The sequence below is a fragment of the Oncorhynchus mykiss genome, chromosome 10 (genome assembly GCF_013265735.2).
Source record: "Oncorhynchus mykiss isolate Arlee chromosome 10, USDA_OmykA_1.1, whole genome shotgun sequence".
NCBI lineage: Eukaryota > Metazoa > Chordata > Actinopteri > Salmoniformes > Salmonidae > Oncorhynchus > Oncorhynchus mykiss.
Genome location: NC_048574.1, coordinates 77,680,774 through 77,695,610, shown reverse-complemented (window position 1 = coordinate 77,695,610; position 14,837 = coordinate 77,680,774). Strand labels below are relative to the sequence as shown.

At 43.4% G+C, this 14,837-nt stretch overlaps 1 protein-coding gene across 5 annotated transcripts in view; it reads left to right on the top strand.

Annotated features, from left to right (window-relative positions):
• The first annotated feature begins 117 nt into the window (after positions 1-117).
• LOC110518902 (fibronectin) overlaps positions 118-14,837 on the top strand; it is a 54,965-nt gene continuing 40,245 nt past the window's right edge. For all 5 annotated transcript variants that reach the window (XM_036934019.1, XM_036934020.1, XM_036934021.1 and 2 more), the window contains exons 1-5: positions 118-215; positions 8,942-9,106; positions 10,861-10,974; positions 11,244-11,541; positions 11,635-11,683. In XM_036934019.1, coding sequence (XP_036789914.1) covers positions 9,003-9,106; positions 10,861-10,974; positions 11,244-11,541; positions 11,635-11,683 — 565 coding nt within the window. In that variant the 5' untranslated portion in view covers positions 118-215; positions 8,942-9,002. The remainder of the gene's footprint in view (positions 216-8,941; positions 9,107-10,860; positions 10,975-11,243; positions 11,542-11,634; positions 11,684-14,837) is intronic.

The window sequence follows — 14,837 nt, the reverse complement described above, 5'->3', positions numbered from 1 at the left end:
AATTAATTTGACCCTATCAATAATTTACACCACAAACATTTCAAAAATGTGAAATACTTATTCTGCCTCTTAGAAAACCTTGATCAGTTTGTTTTAAAGCGGGTTTTGTTTGTCGAAGTTCTTTCCTGTTAGAAACTGAAAGTAAATTCGACAACTTTTCTCTCTTTCTGTGGCTTCACCCAGGTTGTTCGACTTGCAAGACAGCAGGAGAAATGGTAGGTTCATATTTTTATTATGAAAGTCAGGTGTAAGATTCTTTGGGAGTCGATTCTTATTCAACGAAACTTGCATTTATAATAAAGGCCCAATTTTTCAACTTCTTTCTAATAAACGGCAAGTAAAATAATCTAGTACCCCACTAGGGCCACTAGCATAATGGCGGGGTGCGCACAAGGAGGACCACGAGAAGTGTTCTTTTACACAGCTACCTGACGCTGAGATTTAGCAGATATATTCATATATTTATCCTAAAATAAGACATACTTATCTAGAAAGAAACAATATACAGTCGTGTGTATTGTATACAGCTATTTCATAAGCCTAATTGAGTCCCGTTACATTTTTACAGTTGCCGTGTCCAAATACTTGTGTTCTAAATAGTGTGCATTTTAGGTATGCTAAAATATAACGTTTTATATGTGAAATTTGGAAACTCAAGTATTCTTTAAATGCCAGGATGTTATACTCATTTCGGCTATAATTCCCTGCACACCTTTGAGGTAGGACGCATTGTACCCAAATGAACGATGAGACAAGTATGTTGATATTTGTTGCTTACTGCATACATTTTTTTTAAACAGCACGTCTCTAAATCGTATATAGCACGATTAGTAGTACACATTATGTAGGTAGTAGGCAATACAGATTTCAGAACAGGCCTGTGACTTCCTGTCAGAGTCGCTTCTCGTCAAACTTGACAAAATGGATGCGTAAAAAGCGTTGGGGACATAGAGATAGATAGAGGACTCATTTTTGTATCTATGCCATTCATTATAGCGTCTGTTCCAGCATGGGCAAGGACTTGGCTAGAGAGTATACCGCTTTTGGAGTGGTGGAAAAATTACCCAATCGTCATACTTGAGTAAATAACTTAGTAGAAAGTTACTGAAGTAAAAGTGAAAGTTACCCAGTAAAGAACTACTTGAGTAAAAGTCTAAAAGTATTTGGTTCTAAATATACTTAAGTATAAAAAGTAAATGTAATTGATCAAATATACTTAAATATCAAAAGTAAAAGTATATATCATTTCAAATTCCTTTTAATAAGCAAAGCAGACAGCACAACTTTCTTGTTTTGAAAATGAATAATAATTTTAAAACAATGCATTTGTGTTTGTGAGTCCGCCAGATCAGAAGCAGTAGGGATGATGTACAGTTGAAGTCAGAAGTTTACACACACCTTTGCCAAATAAATTTAAACTCAGTATTTCACAATTCCTGACATTTAATAATTGTAAAAATTCCCTGTCTTAGGTCAGTTAGAATCACCACTTTATTTTAAGAATGTGAAATGTCAGAATAATAGTAGAGAGAAATATTTATTTCAGCTTTTATTTCTTTCATCACATTCCCAGTGGGTCAGAAGTTTACATACACTCAATTAGTATTTGGTAGCATTTCCAAATTAGTATTTGGTAGCATTTCCTTTAAATTGTTTATCTTGGGTCAAAGTTTCAGGTAGCCTTCCACACGCTTCCCACAATAAGTTGGTTGAATTTTGGCCCATTCCTCCTGACAGAGCTGGTGTAACTGAGTCAGGTTTGTAGGCCTCCTTGCTTGCACCAGCTTTATCAGTTCTGCCCACACATTTTCTATAGGATTGAGGTCAGGGCTTTGTGATGGCCACTCAAATACTTTGACTTTGTTGTCCTTAAGCCGTTTTGCCATAACTTTGGAAGTATGCTTGGGGTCATTGTCCATTTGGAAGACCCATTTGCGACCAAGCTTTAACTTCCTGACTGATGTCTTGAGATGTTGCTTCAATATATCCACATAATTTTCCTCCCTCATGATGCCATCTATTCTGTGAAGTGCACCAGTCCCTCCTGCAGCAAAGCACCGCCACAACATGATGCTGCCAACTCCGTGGTTCACGTTTGGAATGGTGTTCTTCGGCTTGCAAGCCTCCCCTTTATTCCTCCAAACATAATGATGGACATTATGGCAAAACAGTAATATTTTTGTTAATCAGAAAAGTTCACCAAAAAGTACAATCTTTGTCCCCATGTGCAGTTGCAAACCGTAGCCTGAATTTTTTAAGGACATTTTTGGAGCAGTTGCTTCTTCCTTGCTGAGCGGCCTTTCAGGTTATGTCGATATAGGACTCGTTTTACTGTGGATAAAGATACTTTTGTACCTGTTTCCTCCAGCATCTTCACAAGGTCCTTTGCTGTTGTTCTGGGATTGATTTGCACTTTTCGCACCAAAGTTCGTTCATTTCTAGGAGACAGAACGCGTCTCCCTCCTGAGCGGTATGACGGTTGCTTGGTCCCATGGTGTTTATACTTGAGTACTATTGTTTGTACAGATGAACGTGGTACCTTCAGGCGTTTGGAAATTCAAATGATGTCAATTAGCCTATCAGAAGCTTCTAAATCCATTACATCATTTTCTGGATTTTTCCAAGCTGTTTAAATGGCCCCACAAACCGCGGACTCAGCTTCTGGCAGGGCAGGCGAAGGGGAAGGTTTCGGGTCGAGAGCCAGACCCAGTCCCCCGGTGCGAACACCGGGGCCTCACTACGGTGACAGTCTGCGCCAACTGTCTGGCGCAGCACGGCGCGCTGAAGGTGGACATGGGCGGCATCGTCCACCACAGGAGCCTCGGTCTGACTCTGATGCCAAGAAGCCAGAACCGGCTGATACCCCAATACACACTGGAAGGGGGAAAGGTTAGTGGAGGAGTGGCGGAGTGAGTTCTGGGCCATCTCTGCCTAGGGCATGAACGCTGCCCACTCCCCTGGCCGGTCCTGGTAATAGGACCTCAGAAACCTACCCACATCCTGGTTTACTCTCTCCACCTGCCCGTTACTCTCGAGATGAAACCCTGAGGTAAGGCTGATCGAGACCCCCAGACCTCGATCAGACACTATATCCTCAGGTACCCCGTAGTGCCGGAAGACGTGCGTAAACAAGGCCTCCACAGTCTGTAGGGCCGTAGGGAGACCGGGCAGAGGGAGGAGACGGCAGGACTCAGAGAAACAATCCACAACGACCAGGATCAAGGTGTTTCCCTGTGATGGGGGTAGATCGGTCAAGAAATCGCACGCGATGCTCGCTCAATGTCCGCGTCCAGCTCCCACACTACCGGCTCCACCAGGCAGGAGGCCGGGAGTATGGGAGTGGGATCCATGGGCCGCTCCTCTGTGTCATACAGCCGGGACAGTGCGTCTGCCTTCACATTCTGGGAACCTGGTCTGTAAGAAAGGGTGAAAACAAAATGGGTGAAAAACATAGCCAACCTTTCCTGGCGAGAGTTCAGTCACCTCGACGCCCGGATGTACTCCAGATTGCGGTGGTCAGTCCAGATGAGGAAAGGGTGTTTAGCCCCCTCAAGCCAATGTTGCCATGCCTTCAGAGTCTTGACGACAGCCAACAACTCCCGGTCCCCCACGTCTAGTTTCGTTCGGTGGCATACCCAAGCGCTGAGAGAGCACAGCTCCTATCCCAGCCTCGGACGCGTCCACCTCCACTATGAACGCCAAAGAGGGATCCGGATGAGCCAGCACGGGAGCCGAGGTTAACAGAGCCCTCAGGTGACTAAAAGCCCTGTCCGCCTCAGCTGTCCACTGGAAGTGCACCGGGCCCCCCTTCAGCAGTGAGGTATGGGAGCCGCTACCTGGCCAAAACCTCAGATTAACCTCCGGTAGTAGTTGGCAAACCCGAATAACTGCTGCACCTCCTTTACCATGGTGGGAGTCGGCCAATTACGCATGGCTGCAATGCGGTCACTCTCCATCTCTACCCCTGAGGTGGAAATGCGATACCCTAGGAAGGAGACGGACTGTTGAAAGAACAGGCATTTCTCAGCCCTGGCGTACAGGTCATGCTCCAACAGGCGACCAAGCACCTTGCGCACCAGGGACACATGCTCGGCGCGTGTAGCGGAGTTTATCAGAATGTCATCAATATACACCCTGCCCGTGCAGGTCCCTGAAAATCTTGTATACAAAGGCTTGGAAGACTGATGGATCATTCATCAACCCGAATGAAATTACATGGTACTTATAGTTCCCAGAGGTGGTTCTGAAAGCCGTCTTCCACTCATCTCCCTCCCGGATACGCACCAGGTTATAAGCACTCCTGAGATCTAGTTTGGTGAAGAAGCGCGCCCCGTGCATTGACTCTATCGCTGTGGCTATGAGCGGTAGTGGTTAACTATACCTCACAGTGATCTGATTCAGACCCCGATAGTCAATACACGGGCGCAGACCTCCCTCCTTCTTCTTCACAAAAAAAACTTGAGGAGGCAGATGAAGTGGCGGACCGAATATATCCCTTGGCGCAGGGATTCAGAGACATATGTTTCCATTGCCTCCGTCTCCGCCTGTGAGAAGGGATACACGTGACTTCTGGGAAGTGCAGCATCTACCAGGAGATCTATCGCACAATCGCCCCGTCGATGAGGTGGTAATTGAGTCGCCTTCTTTTTGGAGAAGGCGAGAGCCAAATCGGCATATTCTGGGGGAATGCGCACGGTGGAGACCTGGTCTGGACTCTCCACCGTAGTAGCACCAATGGAAACCCCTAAACACTTACCTGAGCACTCTCGCGACCACCCAGTGAGAGCCCTCTGTGGCCCAGAAACAGTGGGGTTATGACACGCTAACCAGGGTAGGCCCAGCACCACGGGAAACGCAGGAGAGTCAATAAGGAAGAGTCTAATTCTCTCCGTATGACCCCCCTGCGTCACCATGCCCAAAGGAGCGGTGACCTACCTAATCAACCCTGACCCTAATGGTCAACTATCTAAGGCGTGAACGGGGAAGGGCACATCCATGGCAACGATGGGGATCCCTAAACTATGGGCAAATGATCTGTCAATAAAATTCCCAGCCGCGCCTGAATCGACGAGCGCCTTATGCTGGGAATGCGGGGAAAACTCAGAAAAAGTAACAAACAAAAACATGTGTGCAACAGAGGGCTCTGGATGAATGGTGCCTTCTCACCTGGGATGATGCCGGAGAGCCCTGCCTGCTGCCTCGAACCCTAGAGGAACCAACACGGCACCGACCAGCAGTGTGACCTCTGCGGCCACAGATGGTACATGTTAAAGCCCCTCCTCCAGTCTCCCTGTGCGCAGCTCCTCCCAGCTCCATAGGCCCCGGAGTGTTGAGGTTGGGAAAGGGAATCGACAGAGCCCTCTCTTAACGTCCGCGGGGGACCAGTAGGTTATCCAACCGAGAGGAGGAGAATTCTCTTGGGAGATAATACGGTCGCTATTTGAAATTGAAGAATTCTAGGTCAGGTGAACAAAAGGACTTGAGTTCCTGTATGTTTTTACAATTACACCATGAGTCGTTAATCATGTAACATACTGTTACGGCTCTCGTTGGTAGAAGGAGACCAAGGCGCAGCGTGGTAGGTGTACTTCATATCTTTATTGATGACACCAAACAAAATAACAAAGTCAAAAAACGAAAGCGCACATTTCTGTCAGGCTACAGAAAACAAGATCCCACAACCTAATGGTGGGAAAAGGGCTGCTTAAGTATGATCCCCAATCAGAGACAACGATAGATAGCTGCCTCTGATTGGGAACCACACGCGGCCAAAAACAAAGAAACTGAAGACATAGAATTTCCCACCTGTGTCACACCCTGACCTAACCAAACATAGAGAATAATAAGGATCTCTAAGGTCAGGGCGTGACACCGCCCTTCTTCTTCCCAGAGAGATGTGTATTCCTTTCGGCGCGACAAAGAATCCAGGTGGCTATATCAACTCCGACAGCATATCGCGAGAGAGCCATGTTTCCGTGAAACGGAGTATGTTACAATCCCTGATGTCTCTGGAAAGCAACCATTGCCCTAATTTCATCTACCTTGACATTAGCGAGTAATATACTCGAAAGCGGTAGTTTCGTTGTGGTGGTTTCTTTGCAGCAATTCGACCATGAAGGCCTAATTCACACATTCTCGTCTGAACAGTTGATGTTGAGATGTGTCTGTTACTTGAACTCTGTGAAGCATTTATTTGGGCTGCAATCTGAGGTGCAGTTAACTCGAATTAACTTATCCTTTGCAGCAGAGGTAACTCTGAGTTTTTCTTTCCTTTGGCGGTATTCATTAGAGCCAGTTTTTTTTATTTATTAGAGACAGTTTTTAGAGCCATGGTTTTTGCGACAGCACTTGAAGAAACTTTAAAAATTCTTGAAATTTTCCGTATTGACTGACCTTCATGTGTTAAAGTTATGATGGACTGTCGTTTCACTTTGCTTATTTGAGCTGTTCTTGACAAAATATGGACTTGGTCTTTTACCAAATTCTGTATACTACCCCTACCTTGTCACAACACAACTGATTGGCTCAAATGCATTAAGAAGGAAAGAAATTCCACATATTAACTTTTAACATGGCACACCTGTTAATGAAAAGCATTCCGGGTTTTTACCTCGTGAACCTGGTTGAGAGAATGCCAAGAGTGTGCAAAGCTGTCATCAAGGCGAAGGATGGCTACTTTAAAACCTCTTTGGGATCGGTGGGATGCTAGCTTCGTCAACATCCGGTAAAATTGCAGAGCGCGAAATTCAAAATACAAAATCGTGATATTAAACATTCATGAAAATACAAGTGTCTTGCATGGTTCAAAAGCTTAGAATCTCAGATTTCAAAAAGGCTTTACGGCGAAAGCGTAATGACATCTGAGGACATCGCCCCACACCAAAATTATCTTTCAACCAGGACAGTGGTCACAAAATCACAAATTGCGATAAAATAAATCACTTACCTTTTGATGATCTTCATCTGTTTGCAATCCCAAGGGTCCCAGCTACACAATGATTGGTCGTTTTGTTCGATAAAGTCCTTCTTTATATCCCAAAAATGTCCATTTAGTTGGAGTGCTTGACTCAGTAATCCACTCCTTCAACATGAATACAAACGAATCCAAAAAGTTACAGGTAAAGTTTGTCCTAACAAGTCAAACGATGTTTCTAATTAATCCTCAGGTTGTCTAATATCTAAATAAACGATAATATTTCAACCAGAGAATAATGCGTTCAATAGAAAAGGAAAAGAACGAAGAGCGCACGCAAAAACACTAACATGGTACCATCATGTGCAAATAAATTCATAAAAAATCCTACAATGTGATTTTCTGGATTTTTTTTCTCTCATTTTGTCTGTCATAGTTGAAGTGTACCTATGATGAAAATTATAGGCCTCTCTCATCTTTTTTAAGTGGGAGAACTTGCACAATTGGTGGCTGACTAAATACTTTTTTGCCCCACTGTACATATGAAATGGGTAAAACAGTATGTAAACATTATTAAAGTGTTCCATGTCTATGTACATCGGGCAGCAGCCACTAAGGTGCAGGGATAAGTAAGCAAGGGTAGTAGCCGGCTAGTGATGGCTATTTAACAGTCTGATGGCCTTGAGATAGTAGCTTTTTTCAGTTTCTTGGTCCCAGTTTTGATGCACTGACCTCATGTTCTGGATGATAGCGGGGTGAACAAGCCGTGGCTCAGGTTGCTGAGGTACTTGATTATCTTCTTAGCCTTCATGTGACACCAGGTGCTGTAGCTGTCCTGAAGGCAGGCAGTATGCTCCCGGTAATGCGTTGAGCTGACCGCACCACCCTCTGGAGAGCCCTGCAGTTGCAGACGGTGCAGTTGCCATACTAGGCGGTGATACAGCAGGAAAGGATGCTCTCAATGGTACATCAGTAAAAGTTTGTGAGGGTCTTATGGGCCAAGACAAATTTCTTCAGCCTCCTGAGGTTGAAAAGGCGCTGTTGCGCTGTCTTCACCACACTTTCTTAGTGGGTGGACCATTTCAGATTGTCAGTGATGTGTACGCCGAGGCCCCTTCGATGTGGATGTGGGTGAGCTACCCCTGCTGTCTCCTGAAGTCCACGATCAGCTCCTTCGTTTTGTTGACTCTGCCAGGGCCCTCACCTAGTGGGTTAGGAGAAATTACACAGCAGGTTAGGATAGCGCACATTAGCAACAACGGTCCAGGCATAGGGACACCGATCCCGTAGAGGTTAGGAGAAATTACACAGTAGGTTAGGAGAAATTACACAGCAGGTTAGGCAGGATAATTAACGTAGTAGGTTATGAGAATTAGATTAAGGTTAGGAAAAGGGTTAGGCTTATGGCTCTCGAGTGGCGCAGCGGTCTAAGGCACTGAATATCAGTGCTAGAGGCGTCACTATAGACCCTGGTTCGATTTCGGCCTGTATCACAACCAGCCGTGATCAGGAGTCCCATAGGGCGGCGCACAATTGGCCCAGCGTCATCCAGGGTAGGCCATCATTGAAAAATACGAATTTGTTCTTAACTGACTTGCCTAGTTAAAAATTTTTTTTAAAAAAAATGTTTGACAAACTATAACCCATCTAGCCATGACCAGGTTGGGGTGACTTGTGTTCAGCCTAGGCCAATAAAATTTCCTAAAAGAGGACCGCCACGAAATAGACTAAATATGACGATAATTCCTATAATTATGCATATCAAGTGGGCTAAACTATTACTAGATAACGTAGTCTATATTGCTGGGTTAAATATTGTATTTATTAAACTTATTTACACAGTGATATTATTCATAAACACCTTTTCTGCCTATAGTGTTTTTCACAATTGCATTCGGTACAAAATACTTTACAGAATATCCTTATAATGTCAATTTAAATCCCCATTACAGCAGGCAGACAGTAGGCCTACTCTGCTTTTGTGCTGAAACGATTTAATATAATGGTATTCACTCTTCTTATTTACAGATTGATATGGGACCAGACCAGTCCTCTTCAGGATTGTGAGGCCTCCTCTCTGAGAGTTATAATGAGTTATCATCAGGGGGCTGAGGGTGGAGCCATCACGAAAGAAAGACATAGAGATGGATCACCAAACAAGGATCTTGATGAGACCGTGAACCCTGATATGAGGTGTGTTTGTGTTCTTGTTGAACACTTTTAGATCCTATGTTATAATTATGTAATAGATTAACATGAGTAGGATTTTGACCGAAAATACAACCCACCTCTCAAATATATACCATATATGTTTGTATGAATTATATGAAGGATGCTGAATTACAGCATAGTAAACAGGACATCTTATTCTAGGCAGAACCTAGTCAGTTGCATAGCTGAATGCATTCAACTGAAATATGTCTTCCACATTTAACCCAACCCCTCTGAATCAGAGCGGTGTGGGGGGCTGCCTTAATCAACATCATGTCATCCGTGCCCAGGGATCAGTTGTTGTTGGGGATTAACTGCCTTGTTCAAGGGCAGAACGGCAGATTTTTCCACCTTCCCGGCTCGGGGATTCAAACCAACACTCTTAACCGCTAGGCTACCTGCCGCCACTACAATGACCCTAAGTATGATGAGATGTTATAATTGCTTTAATTCTAACCAATACATTTGGTAAGTTTAAATGACTGTGAGTACAGATCAAGGGCCAGTGTCACGCCCTGGCCTTAGTATTTTGTGTTTTCTTTATTATTTTGGTCAGGCCAGGGTGTGACATGGGTTTATTTATGTGGTGTGTTTTGTCTTGGGGTTTTAGTAGGTATTGGGATTGTGGCTTAGTGGGGTTCTCTAGCTAAGTCTATGGCTGTCTGAATTGGTTCTTAATCAGAGGCAGGTGATTATCGTTGTCTCTGATTGGGAACCATATTTAGGCAGCCATATTCTTTGAGTGTTTCGTGGGTGATTGTTCATGTCTCTGTGTTTGTTTGCACAAGATAGGCTGTTTCGGTTTTCACTGTATGTTTTTGTATAGTTCATGTTTTTGTCTTCATTAAAACATGTATCAAGAATACCACGCTGCATTTTGGTCCGACTCTCCTTCGACGGAAGAAAACCGTAACAGCCAGTGGTAGTTCAAATGAAATAGAATTGTATTTGTCACATACGCTGAATACAACAGGTGTAGACTTTACCGTGAAATGCTTTTATAAAAAATTATTATCAAAATAAAACATTTAATATAATTAAATAAAATAGTAACACAAGGAATACAATTAAATACACAATAATGGAGCTATATACAGGGAGTACTAGTACCACCAGTAATGGAAACCCATTTCATGAAGAGTTGTTGTGCTGATGTTGCTTCCAAAGGTAGTTTGGAACTCCGTAGTGATGACAGACGATTTTTACTCGCTACACGCTTCAGCACTCGGCGGTCCCATTCTGTGAGCTTTTGTGGCCTACCACTTCACGGCTGAGCCGTTGTTGTTCCCAGACGTCTCCACTTCAGAATAACAGCACTTACAGTTGACCAGGGCAGCTCTAGCAGGGCAGAAATCTGACGTACTGACTTTTTGGAAATGTGGCATCCTATGACAGTGCCACGTTGAAAGAGCAGTCTATTTCCTCTGGTTGTATATCAACGAAGAGTAACCAATCAATGAATATCCCTATTCATTTCAAAGAGGGGACCTAACAGCAAAATGAAGGGTGTGATTTTATGTTCTATGTTCTACCTGGAAAAGTCCATTAGTGCCGATAATGATTATGTTAGTTGGCTAGGAGAAGAGAAGTTAAAATTCACATTGTGGTGATTCAGATAATTATTATTTGGAGAAGAGGGGGAAAAAAGTATTGTTTTATTGTATTTTTTTGTGTTTAGTATTTAGTGTGTTATTCGTTTTTTGTGTGTGTTTTGCGTGACTGTCTTGTACTACTAGGGGCTCTCCAGAGACAGAAGAGTCCATTTCCTCTGGTAATCTATCAATGAAGAGTGGCGAATCCATGGATATTCCTATTAGTTTCAAAGGAGGGGTCTCTCTACGAAACAAAGGGTGAGATTCTGATTTGCACCCAGCTGTAAATAAAACCACACCATATGTCATAATAATGCTGACCTCATGAAATATAAGATCTGTGACTTAATGTAAAACAAAATACACATCATAATAACAGATAGGTAGGTTACCATGTGTTATATTATCATGATAACAGATAGATAGGTTACCATGTGTTATATTATCAGGACATTATGTGTTAAACTGAATGGATCAGGTTATTTTGATCAATATATTTGATAACTGTTATTTCCAATTCCCACCAGGCCAGTAGAGGTACCTTGTGATATCTGCTCTGAGGTCCAAGCTGTGAAGTTCTGTCTGACCTGCAGTGTGTCCTACTGTGAGACCCACATCAGACAGCACTATACAATAGCAGCACTGCAGAGACACACACTGGTGGATGTGACTGGAGACCAGGTGCAGAAACTCTGCCAACATGACTACAGTCCTCTGGAGGTGTTCTGCAGGACATACCAGATGATGATCTGTAGTCAGTGTGCAGAGACAATCCACAAAGGACATGATACCACCATCCATGAGAAAAAGAAAGCTGGAACACAGGTAGCTACTGGTGTCCTCTGTTTTCTTTATTTCAGAATGTGCATTATTTGCTTGATAAAGAAGGGTTAAAGCAGTCTTGCTTTGTTTTCACAGACCAAGAGTTGTGATGGAGACCAAGACCAAACACTTACCTCATATGATGGTAGGTTTATGTTTCACAAGCAGTTCTAAGATCGCATGGCAACCACAGAGACAGGCCAAAGTACAATACAAGGTGTTTTATTATAAATTCAGCTTTTTCAACAATGACAATACCCAGTATCACTGCAGCCTGATTAGAACATTTAAAGGGCCAGGATTTACAGTAGTGCTTCCTGTAAAAGTTGTGTCATACTGCAGCACACCTTGCGAGCTGCCACAGAATTCTATGGCATGTTATTTAATTGTCAGCCATTATTGCCATTAATGCTAGTTAGTGCTAGTTTGACCACCAGCGGAGCATTTGACAGTCTTCAATATTGGCTGTACTAGAGAATTTAAAACCTTTTTTGAAAGAGCATAGGAAAGAGATTGATTTTAAGAAATGTAGCTTAATTAATTTGATTAATATTATGGTGTTTCTTTCCAAGAATAAACTAAAACGAAACCCTCAGGGTTTCCTTTAGGAAAATATGGCGCTATACAACGTGACCGGTCGGGAGTAGGCTACAGTTCTATAAGCAAAATAATCCTAACATTTCCACACCCTAATTGTAGTCTAACCAATACCCAAATGGAGATTCAATGAAAATAAAAGTCTCATTGATGTATGAAGACCAGTCCCCATGCTTGTCTCAAAGCAGCACAAAATGGTGCTGAAATAGTTGACCACGCGGGTAGGCTATTGCTTCAAATTCTATTGCTTCTAACTTCAATATGCTTTAAATGCCACAATGTCACAAATAATTGAACACACGCAATTCTTAAAACGCGAATGCTTTAATATTTAATCATTTATTCCCTCCGAATTCATATTCATTATATAAATCGGCCCATGTGCACCTTGATATTGGGGATGCGCCACGCAACCGTGCCTAACGGGGAAAGGGGGGAAGGAGCCGGTCCGGCGTAACCCAGGCGACATGGAGATGCAGGGATCCGAGCTTGGGCGAGAGCCGAAGCCACCCTCCCGGTCAAGAACCCTGTGCCGAGGGAAGGGAGAAGCGGAGGGTGTGGGCCCCCTACCCTACCCAGTCCTCAGAGAGTCATAGATACTCCCGCCGTTTATCCGTGCGGGAGTATTTATTTGGTCTGTTTCGCTTTATGGCCCTCTGATCTGCACTTGTTAGATGGCCCTCCGACCTGCAGCCATTTTCTACGGTTATATATGTGTTCCCTTTCTTTTAGTGTATCTTACTGCCTGTTTTACTACCGTCCTGGGCTTATAGATGGAGTCAATCCTTTATCAGATGAACCGCAACATGTCGGCTAAAGAGATTTAATTCATGAATGCAATTAAAAGTTTTACATTTTGTGATAGTGAAGACCAAAATTACAGTTACACTAACTAGGCTAATCACACAATTGTACAAAATGGTAAGGGAACTGGTGAAGAAAGTTACCCCTCTACATACACATTTATTTCACAGTAGTAGATCTAATTACATTTTGAGGATTCTAAATTAATATCTAAGGGGCTTTTACACAATTAAGATGCAGGGTTAATAAAAAAAACTGTTTTGAAATGTTTATGTTTATTAAGTAGTCTTGCTTGTGTCAGAGCAGCGCGAAACAGTGCTGAAATAGTTGACCACACGCAGGTAGGCTATTGCTTGTTGGCGGGGATTTTCACACAGTAGCCGGGCTATTAAACTAATCGTTGGATAACAGATCGGCTCTCGGAACTCATTAACACGCTTTACTGTGTGTGTTTCAATATTTTCTCTCACTCTCTCTCACACACTTGCTGTCTTGACCTCTGAATGCTCGGCTATGAAAAGCCAACTGACATTTACTCCTACTGTCACACCCTGACCGTAGACTGCTTTGTATGTTTCTATTTTTTGTTTGGTCAGGGTGTGATTTGGGTGGGCATTCTATGTTTGTATGTCTAGGTTTTGTATTTCTATGTTTTGGCTGGGTATGGTTCTTAATCAGGGACAGCTGTCTTTTGTTGTCTCTGATTGAGAACCATACTTAGGTAGCCTGTTTTCCCACTGATAGTTGTGGGTGGTTATTTTCTGTTTAGTGTTGGTTGCACCTTGCAGAACTGTTTCGGCTATTCTTTTTGTTATTTTGTATTCAGTGTTCAGTCAGTTAAGCGTATATGAACACGTACCCCACTGCATTTTGGTCTGACGATTCCTCTTCTTCTCCCGATGAATGCCGTGACACCTACACTCTAAAAAGAAAAGGTTCCTGTAGTATGCTTTAGGGGTTCTTCAAATTGAAACTGAGGGGGAACCCCTATAGGTTCTTTGATAGAACCCTTGAAAAAGGTTATTCGGAGCACCCCTTATAATGGTTCCTCAAAGAACCCTTTGGGGTTAATTTTTTTAACTTCCTGTCCACCCTCCCTCCATTATAACAAATATTTTAATAATAATAATAAAAATATTGACAATTTGGATTTAAATAATTAATTGTTTATTTAGTGGCACCACAAATGTGAATTAATATTAACAAAACAATTGACCAAACAAAACACATTACAAATAAAGAAGATTATTTATGTCAGAGTCGTGTGTATAGGTGGCAGGGAAGTCAGGCGCAGGAGAATCAAACGGAGTGTGATGGAATATTTAATAACAAATAAACTAAGTATACTCCAAACACTAATAAAACGATAAACAAAGTGGTTACGAGGACCCGTCGCGCACCAATACAGAACCAACACAACACTGAATAACAAACAATCAGGGGAAACAGAGGGTAAATACACAACAGGTAATGAATGGGATTGAAACCAGGTGTGTAAGAAGACAAGACAAACCAATGGATAATGAAAAATGGATCAATGTTGGCTAGAAGACCGGTGACGTCGACCGCCGAGCACCGCCCGAAAAAGGAGTGACAGTACTCCCCCCCCCCCCCCCCCACGCGCGGCTCAAGCAGTGCGACGACACCGGCGGGCGAGGTACAGGGCGATCCGGATGGAGACGGTGGAATTCTGATAACATGGAAGGATCTAACACGTCCTCCACCGGAACCCAGCATCTCTCCTCCGGCCCGTAACCCTCCCAGTCCACGAGGTACTGAAGGCCCCTCGCCCGACGTCTCAAATCCAATATGGATCGAATAGAGTAAGCCGGGACCCCCTCGATGTCTAGAGGAGGCGGAGGAACATCACGCACTTCAGCCTCCTGGAGCGGACCAGT